This window comes from Leptonotus elevatus, chromosome 13 (assembly GCF_054856555.1).
Source record: "Leptonotus elevatus isolate MCC_2025b chromosome 13, RoL_Lele_1.0, whole genome shotgun sequence".
In the NCBI taxonomy this organism is placed as follows: domain Eukaryota; kingdom Metazoa; phylum Chordata; class Actinopteri; order Syngnathiformes; family Syngnathidae; genus Leptonotus; species Leptonotus elevatus.
In genome coordinates, this window is record NC_141251.1 from 15,540,304 (window position 1) to 15,551,184 (window position 10,881).

Here is a 10,881-nt window from a genome sequence, read left to right on the forward strand (position 1 = left end):
GCCATAAATTCATTAAAAAATAAAATAAAATAAAGATTATTAAAAATGAGGGGCAAGAGGCGATACATTTTTTAAATTGTAATTAATCGCATGACTTCACTAGTTAACTCGCGATTAATCACAAATTTTTGTATCTGTTCTAAATGTGCAATAAACAAATTCTAGGTTTTCTTATTCTTGTTAACAAAAATTTAAAAAAATGTAAACTAATAGTAATAGTTAAAATGAATTTTTGACGCTTATAGCCGTCAATGGCAGTGAATGAAAATACATTTAACATTATATTGTAGTGGTATCCAGTGGTGTTGCATCATACCAGGGAAGTTTGTTTTACGATAATGAAGTAGTTCCTTGATAAATAAGCCTACGAGTAACATACAATACCTGACAATTAATGTTATTTTATGACTCAGTCCTGAGAATTGTCTCAGGTAACTTAATGGTACTTTTGTACACGGAAACACAACAACATCAAAACATTGTGCTCATCTTGGTTTTTTTTTAAGGCCATATCTCTAGGCCAGATGTTGTCCATATTTACTGCTGTGAGAACTCTCCACCGCAAGTCCCAGACAGATAATGCAATGCATATTTTCCACTCATTTACCGCTAATGTTTTCCACCCTAATATTTAAAAGACCTTCAAGACGGGCCGATGCGCGACTGTGGTTCATTCCTCCAGGTTTATCCTGCTGCTTAACGCTCTTGTTAGAATGCCAAAATGTTGCTGTCACTTTGTTTACTTTCGCAATGTAAGGATTTTCAGGTGACATATGATACATCTGTAAATTGATTCTACTGTAAATTTTTGTTAGCTTCTCATTTGTTTTGTTTTGTTGCTTGAGAGGCAGCTTTCCAATCTATCAAGTTTCCTGAAAGTCAATGCAATTTTAATGCTGTTCCTGCATTCACTCCCTCGTATGGAATTTACGTGCTTCAGTATCATACATAAAGGCAAAGCGAAATGTTCCAGCTAGCCCCAGGCTAGAACAGCCAGCTCTGAGAAACAGGTTAGTGGGTCAAACAAGGGAAATAGGCTCAGGGAGCCTGTGCATTATTTGGGTTACCGTGATAGCTGTGTTTTCTAATCTGAAGCCGTTGATAGCTCCTCTCATGTTATTCCACACCAGAGATGGAAAACATCTTCATCACATTAAAAATCTATACCATAAGCCGGTAAAAATGTGAAAATCGTTGCCGTCTGTTTTTATTCGTCTTTGTCCCAATTTTCTTTCTTTGCCATTGACTGCAAATGTGTGCTTTAGATTGTGATAAAAAAAGAAAAGAAAAATACTCTAAATTGCACAGTAAATTTTGTACATCTCGTGCATAAATGTCCATAACTTTGGAAACTTTGAAATACCGCTCTATGGGATGGATAAAGCAGAAAAACGTCTGCATTCGCAAGATGCAGCTATCGAATAATAAGATATGAATGTGAACAGAGCAGGAGAAAGGAGCATAGTGTATTGTGGGAAATCAGAAATTTTAGGCCTACAGCAGCATTACTGAGGGATGATTCTGGACAAGCCTGAGCTAGTCCGAGCTCAAAGCTTTCAATCATGCGAACACTCTTGTCAAATGACACACTTATTTCCTTAAATAATCAGCTGTCTCCTTGGTCGAGTGGAAAGAGCTTTTGTGATATGTTCCCAGATTCAACTAAGAAAAAAAAAATTGGCTAAATAAAAGGTTAACACATCAGGGTGGGAAATAAATGCACACAACGAGCCAATGTGGTAATCTGTTTTTTATATTAGCTACATAATGTAAAAAATGAGCGATACAAAATGAAGTGTGTTTTTACGTATTGGCAGACTTCAGTAGACATGTCTCATACACATACTAGTTCCCAGGACTAGGCTAGATGATGCATTGGTTACATTTGGTTACAAGTCAGATATTAGATACATCCCAAAAAAATACAACAATGGGGATATGGACCATAGTTTCTGGAGTGTACTATAAGATGCTACATTTTGGACGACCACATAGGTCGTTTTGAAGAGGTGCCATATTGCGACCAAGTGTTACATATTTTAGTGACCTCTATCGGCCATGTTAAATAGCGCAAAATCCAAAAGTGAGTCTTGAACCCGGTCCGTCTGGTCGGAAGACTGACTGACCTATTTGTCCAGTGATTGTTTTAGTGTTGACGACATGTTTTGTAACTGTCTACAACCTCATTATTCCTAATCTCAACCATTAGTGTCCCATGTAAAGACGTAACGGGTACTGTACAACCTCACCGAAAGCCTCATCCTAACCACAACCGTTAGTCCGTGGCAGCAAATTGACGTACATGTCAACACTAAAAATGAAAACTAAGATCATTACTGGACTGTTACCTCAGTAAAATAGACATTAGTCTTTCGACCAGACAATCCTGGTTCAAGTGTCAGTTTTGTATTTTTTCGCTATTTGACATGGCCGATAGAGGTCGCTAAACTACAATATGTAACACTTGGTCGTATTTTGGAGCATGGTAAAACGACCAATTTGGTCGTTATTGTTGGAGGACTTGTTGGAGGAGGATTTGAATCCTGCTAATTTAACAATGATGCAGATGGAGGCGTGGGGGGAGCGGGGGCGGTGGGCCGGTGGGGTGCCTGGCCGGGCCTGCCGTGCCCCAACCTGCTGCGTTGGGTTGGGGGCGTGGGCTGTGTTGGGGGGGCGCTCCTGGCTCCTGGGTTTGCTCTCCGGCCGGTAGCCCCTGCGCTACCGTGGCCTGGGGGGCCCTGGGGGGTTGTGCTCCCCTCTTTGGTGGAGGTTTTCATGCATGCCAGATCCACCACACCAGCATCTTATCGAAATTCAAACACAATCTGCTTCTTCCTCTGGTCGTTGAATCGGTGGAGGCTGATGTCTGTGGATCTCACTCTGCTTCATCTGTCCTTCCTTCCTTTCCTCAGTCTCTCCTTTGGTCTCTTGAGGTCTCCCTAATTTGTTGGAATTTTGATGTTTCTGGGGTTGGTGAAAGACTCTGGTTGGTAACCCGGTGGGTAGTAGGTAATGTCTGGTCGGTGCTGGATTTCACTTTCCTTTCTTTTCTTTGATCCTTCCTCGGGTCTCCTGACAACCTCACGACTCTAGCTGGATTCTGAAGTATTCGGTTTAGGTGAACGGTATGGGATTTTTAATAGGTTTTAGGTGAACTAATAAGTACACACTCACACGCACGCACGCACACATGCACACACACACATGAGCTTCGTACCGGTATGTCTTATCACAGCAGAACAATGGAATTTTCAAAAAGTTCACAGTGAACTAATGAAATTGCTCAAATGAAATAGCAAACTCACACTTAATTATTCAGAGAATAAATATTATGGCCTGTTGTGCTTCAATTACTTGGGACCTCATTTGCACATAGTTAGCTTCAGGACTGCAGAGCTGTGACCGCTTACTGACACCAGCAGCTGTTCTGTCAGCCCCCCTTCCCTACCTCCCCAACTTGGAAGACCAAGTGAATCATCCCATTGGCTCTTGTCTCCAAGGGTCCACATGTATCATCTTTGCTCTTTCCAGCCTGGAAAAAAATGCAGCTGGCGTCCTACTTGACTTTCTTCACTGTATTTCATTTGTGGCTGGTTGGCATTTGAAACTCTGCTTTGCCCTTATTTAAAAAAAAAAAAAAAAAAAAAAAAAAACATTTTCCTGCCCCCAGGAAGCTCTACACTTGATGGCCAGACAGCAAACACAGAGCCGTCTGCTCCAAAATGTCACATTCAAGTGAGACTCAGACGGAGCTCTCTGAAAGCAGCAGCAGGCACATGTTCAATAGATGTGGAACAGCATTAAACAGGAAGCCCTGAGTCTATCTAAGCAGATAAACTATGTGAGTAAAAGTATTGCGATATCTACAGGAACTGAAAATTGAGTTCAGTAGCAGGTCACTTATTATGGACCAGATTGAGGGCTCACTGTTTGTTCTCGGGTGCGTTAGGAAATTCAGTCTGACACCCTACCACGAGTCTGACAGTGGGAGATTTCCAAGAGGCAAAGAGTGCGCTCCTCTTCCATGAATTAATGAACGCACCTGTGTTTTTTTGTAGCTAGCAAGACTACTGTAAATATTAGCTACAGCTCTTTCAGTAATATCTCTTAACGACCACCAGCCTCAGAAAAGCTCGAGAACTAGTGCTGCTTAACTGCTACTAAGTGCATAAAAGGTTAATAACCTATCAACCTGATCTGTATTCACAGTACACAAATAATTTCCCCAGTCGGAGCGGCAAGAGCATGCACGCTCTGGCACTCCTACTTTCTATTACTCTGAATAACCAAACGGCACATTCCAAAAACGCTCAGAGTTTCTGAGTGGACCAGTGCACGTTCGAATTGTATTCCCAGACGCACCCCTAGTTCATCCCAAAGGTGTTTGAATGGGTTGAGAGATTGGGTTCCCTGAGGTTCTTCCAAACCAGGGATGTTTTTATGGACATTGCCCAACAGAAATAATCATTTTCCAAAGGATACCGATAAAGTTATACGAATAGAATTGTCCACATTTTCTTGGTAAGATGAAGAATTTAGCTCCAGGAGAAAGAATCAGTTTCTTTGTTTTTTACTACCTTGATCCATATAATTTACCAAGGCTACATTAACTCATTCACTGCCATTGATGGCTATAGACGTCAAAAAATCATTTTAACTATTTCTATTAGTTTTCCACTTTTTCCACTTTTGTTATTAAGAGTATGAAAACCTTTACAACATTTAACATTTAGAACAGATATAAAATTTGTGATTAATTGTGAATTAATTATTGAAGTCATGTGATAAATTACAATAAAAAATTGTAATCGCCTTTAAAAATATATATATATTATTACAAATTAGGGGCATCAGGCGATAATTTTTTAAAATTGTAATTAATCGCATGACTTCACTAGTTAACTCAAGATTCATCACAAATGTTATATCTGTTCTAAATGTACAATAAAAAAATCTAGGTTTTCACACTCGTGTTAACAAAAGTGGAAAAAATATGGTAAACCAATAGAAATAGTTAAAATGATTTTTTGACGTCTAAAGCCGTCAATGGCAGTGAATGCCCAATTTGGATTTTTGGTTAAATGCAATCTTTTTTAGTATGTAGTTGTTCACATTACAAAAACATATAGCTTGCGTCAGGCCAAAACCTTGTCAAGCCATCAAGCCATTTTCAAGACTTTTGTCAATAATTCATAAAAATGACACCCACAAGTGTGGACTGACCAAAAATAGATTTATGAAAAAAATATGAAATTTGCCAAATTGTGCCTTAAGAGGTTTCGGCCCGATGCCAGCGATGTGGGGCTTTTATTAATGTGAATGCAATGTGTCTGAAGTGACACTCAGTCTGACGTTGTGCCAATTTCAAGGTTAACCATTAAAATACCCACATTCAACGAATGGCGTTGCTTAACCTATGTACATAATGCATAGATGCTACAATACTTCCCATGTCTTTCTGTGCTATAGCACATGTCTCATAGATGACTTAAGGTGCCATCTCCCAACTCTCGTGTGCATGTTACTTTCCGTCTGTTATTTTGGTCGTAGTCTTTGCTCTTTGTGTGATCATTTAAATCATGTGCGATAAACATTGCATTTTAGTCAAAACCTGACTCGACGGACCCTGTGTACGATTCACATTGACAGCATTGAATAGTATTTGCTGACACATTTGGCAATATTTGGATAGAATCCATCAGAAAATTGAACCCACATTTTTTTTTTTTTTACTACTTTGAACTATGCATATGTTGTAATTTTTCTGTGGTAACCAGGAAGTTAGCCCAACAATAACTTAGATTGTGTAATGTAGATGACACGTCATGCAGCTTTTTACTTTGATTTATGTCTTGGAGAGAGACTTCAGCATAACTATTAAAAACGTTGAAACTTCCCCTCATGGACGAGGCCATGTCTTGACAATATAAAAGACCATGTCTTGTAAAGCTCTCATGGGAAAAACAAATTTCATAAGACACCATAACTTTAAAATCTTTTGGATCAAGCGCTGGCTTGACTTATTTCTTATTACTTTCATGCGAGCGGCAACCTATGCTCACAGTGTTGTTGTTGTTTTTTGAAGTTCAAAATGAAGGCAAGCCGCACAGCTGGGAGCCCCACATGACCTCCACATCTACATTAAAACAGTGCTAAAAATGTCTCTGATCTGTGACCCTTAAAAGCCCGTCGTCGTCAGCTTCGCTTCAGCTAGCCTCAGTGAACAAAGGTTGAAGGTCGCTGAGGTGGAATGCGCCGGATTACAGATGCTTGCTTCTAGTGTATGATGGTAAAATGATCCCAACACTTTAGTTTGTACTTCAACACAATGAGAGGCATGTCAAGCTTGTTGCGGTTCTCGGTAATGAAGTTGCTTGCTGACCTTTTTAACTCCTAAGCACATACTGCAGCAGCCAGGGGCAGAGACGCAATTCTGGATTTAAGGTCAATGAACATGGTGAAAAGAAGGCTGAAAAATGAGTGAAATGTCATTAAGCTTGATTAGGTTGTTTTTAATTAGGGGTGTCAGGCGATTAAGATTTTAATCGTAATTAAGTGCATGACTTCAATAGTTATCTGTTCTAAACGTCCAATAAAATGTACAATAAAAAAAAAAAATCATACTCTTGTTAACATAAAAGTGGAAACAAATGTTAAACTAATTGAAATATGGCTGCATCTTTTAGTCAATGATACAATAATTTCATAATAATTCATAAAATTAATAACAAGTGTGATATTGATTTGTGTTCAGGTTCTTATTAACTCATTCACTGCCATTGACAGCTATAGACGTCAAAATTTAATTTGAAATATTTTTATTAGTTTAACTTTTTCTTTCCATTTTTGTTAACAACAGTATGAAAACCTAGAAATTATTTTTTGTACACTTAGAACAGATATAAAATTTGTGATTAATCGTGAGTTAACTAGGGAAGTCATGCGATTAATCACGATTACAAATTGTAATCGCCCCTAATTTTTAATAATCTTTTCTTTTTTTTTAAACATAAATATATATATTTTTTAATTTCTAATAATCTTTTTTTATTTATTTAAGAAAAGATTATTAAAAATTAGGGGCGTCAGGCGCTTACAATCTTTAATTGTAATTAATCGATTAATCGCATGACTTCACTAGTTAAGTCACGATTAATCACAAATTTTATATCTGTTCTACTACAATAAAAAAAATCTAGGTTTTCATACTCTTGTTAAGAAAAGTGGGGAAAAATGTTAAACTAATAGAAATAGTTAAAATGATTTTTTTACGTCTATAGCCGTCAATGGCAGTGAATGAGTTAAGAGCTATCTAATCTTTATCATGAAGTAACTTGTGAAATTCTGCACGTTTTTAAAATTGTAAAATACAACTTGACCCCAGTCTCCACAAATATATGCATTATTCAATTTATGACGTGGACACACGTGTCTGCTGCGCTGCAAATGGAATTCCCCCAGTACAGGCTTTCCCAGTAAGGCAAATTAGTGCCGTTAAAGGAACTTCAAATTAACTCAAAATAAACGCACAAATTTTATTTATTACAGTTAATTGTTAGTTAATCCCATTAATTTTGGTCCCTTACATGTGATGCATATATACAAACTATTATAAGTGTGTCTCAATATTTATGCACCTGACTGTATCCTTAGCGTCCACAACCTGGTCCACTACTACCTGGTTGTGTGGTCAGCACCGAATTACAGAAGGGTCAAAAGTTTGAACCCTCCTCAGATTGCTGCTGACTAAAGCATCTGCTTTTCTCGCTGAAGATTTGTGTGCATCGAAAAGCATTAGAATGTGCATGAGAATGATGGTGGTCTGTTGTTGAGCAAAATGTGTTTCGTATCACTAATTGGCAGATACTGCAGTCCCCCCCCCCCCCGAGATTCCTGCTCTTTGTATGTTTTAAAATGATGCTCCACAGCAGACCTTGACATTTATCTAAATGGAGACTTTAACCGTTAATTGGATAAATAATGATATTTGGTAGCAATATTTGTATTCATAATGGCCCCATAAGTCTCAAATATGAAGGGAATTATGATGAAATGTGATGAAAATTGGAAAATAAGTATCATAATTGACTGCAATGATTATCAGGATGTGTTAATGAGTGCACTATAATATTCATACCAACGTATTCCTTTTTAGGACATTACATAAGTACAGGCTATTTGCATTTGTTTTTCCTACTGGCTTGCTATAATTAAGTTCTATAGAAAATATAATAACAGTAGGCTATATAATGCTCATGTCAAAGTGCTGCTTTCACTCAGGATTGAGATGAGAGCTGCTCTGCTGACTGATGAGGTAATGCTTCCTTTTACGAAGAAATATAGCAGTGATTGCATAAACATGTGCTTATGTGTGCGTGTGTGTGCTGCGCTGCATCCACATCTTCGCGCGTGTGTGTGTTTACACGTGTGCAAGCTTCTAGGAAAACGGAAGATTTTCAACTAGTATCTTGTGACGATGTACTGCAAGTTGTTGAATGGAAAATGTTACAGCCTCATTTTTTTCTGCATCTAAAGCACTTGTTTGTTTGTTGCTCCATTTTAATTATTGACCATTGAATCATTCTCTGCCATGTAAATTTAAAATAGCATTGCCACTATTTTGAATACGGTGCCTGTAGTACAGTGGTATGAGGCAGTTGTTAGTGCTGTCAGCCTCCATTACGGTGCCACTACTTTTTGCTCATAATGTAGCATACACAGTCAATTTTGTACAATAAACAGAGTCTATTTGGTCCCACTAAACAGAGTAAAACTTACACTTGGAAGAGAGTATAATATTATGTTGTTATTATATTATACAGTATTATTATTTTCTGTTTAGAGGAAGACCAAATCTATTTAGAGTCAAATTTACTGTGTACATTGAAGGGTTCTTGAAATGGTTGCATTAGAACTATCCAGAGCATATTTGAGGCTTATTATAGGGTATAAACCAGTAATTTTGCTAAATTATACAACGCACAGGCTGAATTATGTAAAATCAAGTCAATACTCTCCATGCAGGATGCATTGCCAAAATGTCGTTTTACCTCTGTAGTGCTCGTAGTCTCAGGCCATATATGCAACCTGCTATTCTACCTCGAAATCAATGAAATGACATTTTCTGTTGTTTGTTATTTTTCTCTGTAGCTGCTGACCGGGACTCTGGATGGGAAGATAAGCCTGTTTGATCCCAGCAGCGGGCTTCGTCTGTCCTGCGACACCCACTCTGCTGCACATAACATCTCCAACATGGCCTTATAATCGGAAGATGCTTCTTCAGAGGCCGTAGAAGTCCAACCTGGCCATTTTTAAGAATGATGATATCTTGTTGTGTTCATTTTAATGTGGTCCCCTGTACAGTGGATATAAATAATCTTAACACCCATGTTCAAATGACACCACACAAAAAATGTCATGTATTGTTTCGCTATAAATGTGACCTTTCCGTTTTAGATGTTCGAGTAGGCTTTTTTATTTTTTTACTTTTTGTTTTAACTTTTTGTTTTAACTTTTTTTTTTTACTTTTTTTTTGCTATCTAGTAGAAGACTGCTCTTTAGAACTGTTCATAATTCCCTTCACATTGCAGCTATGCTTGATGATGGTGATGAGCACTGTTTATTGCACCAAACAGACCTTTTGGAATTATCATCAGACGATAACACATTTTCCCACATGTGGTTGGTAGATTTCAAGTGCATTTTTGCACAAGTTTAAAACCGAGGTTGAACTTTGTTTGGTGCAAACACAACAGTGCTCTACAGTCATGGTGGTGGAAGCCTCATGCTTTGGATCTATTTTCCTTCCACTGGAACTGGGATGTTAGTCAAGGTGGACGGAATTATGAACAGTTGCAAATGCTAGTTAACACAAAACGAACAGGCTACTTATAGAAAGCAAAACAATGTCAGGAAAAGCCTACTTGAACATCAAGGGCCAATCAAAGGCCCTTTGAATGGTAGCAGGTGTTAAGTTGGTGTGACTTTTTAACACTGCCACTTGAACATTTTCTTTTTTCCTCTTGCGTTGTGTAGGTTATAGATCACATTCATGGTGCAACAACTTTTGAAATTATTTAAATTGGTATTTTATGTCACAAAAACATGGCATATGAAAGGTTGTCAAAAAAATACCCACTAAAATTGCCCCAATTTGTATTTTTTTTAAATCTACACTTTGATTGACTATTTGTGGCTTTCACCAGCCTCTGATGTCTTGATATAATATTTCCTCAATTAGAGGTAATTATAGCTACATTAGCCCAAAACAATCCCATCAAGTTGCTCCCATCCGTTTACCCACGCAGAGCATCGGGGCAGGTCAAGGATCAAAATGATGTAGAACAGATGTAGTAGTGCATGGTTGGCTGTGATCACCACTTAGCACACGAGGTCCATGACGTCAACTGGGTGCAACCTGCAAGGCTGCCAGGCCCTGCAGATGCTGCTACTACTGCTCGTCACTTTGGGCTAAAAAAAAATTCTCTCAGGCCAAACTAAAATGTCGCACCTGCCTGCAAGGGTCCACAATGTTGAGTTAACATGCTGCGTGTTGCTATGGTTTCGGATGGATACAAATAAAACATTGCCTGATGATGATTCCTTTTTTTCCCTCGAATATTTTACAGTTCTTGCTATGACTTTCAACTTCACAACTAAACAAAATTCACCATGCTACAAATGTGTTTGTTTTTTTTCATCTTGGGACTACATCAGATTTGTGTCGGATCCGTTTATGAACTATTGTTTTTAATTGCCAAGCAACAAGCCTGTGAATTCATTTTGACTGACAATGACATGTCAAAAGTAGAATTGGTATTACTGTATATCTATTTTAACGTATGCTACTATGATAGAAAATAAAACAAAAAACATGACTCT

General features: G+C 38.0%; 1 protein-coding gene across 2 annotated transcripts in view; it reads left to right on the forward strand.

Annotated features, from left to right (window-relative positions):
* Positions 1-10,599, forward strand: part of wdr27 (WD repeat domain 27) — a 35,086-nt gene extending 24,487 nt beyond the window's left edge. For both annotated transcript variants that reach the window (XM_086092629.1, XM_086092630.1), the window contains exon 24: positions 9,151-10,599. In XM_086092629.1, the coding sequence (XP_085948755.1) occupies positions 9,151-9,264 (114 nt within the window). In that variant the 3' untranslated portion in view covers positions 9,265-10,599. The remainder of the gene's footprint in view (positions 1-9,150) is intronic.
* Positions 10,600-10,881: the final 282 nt, after the last annotated feature.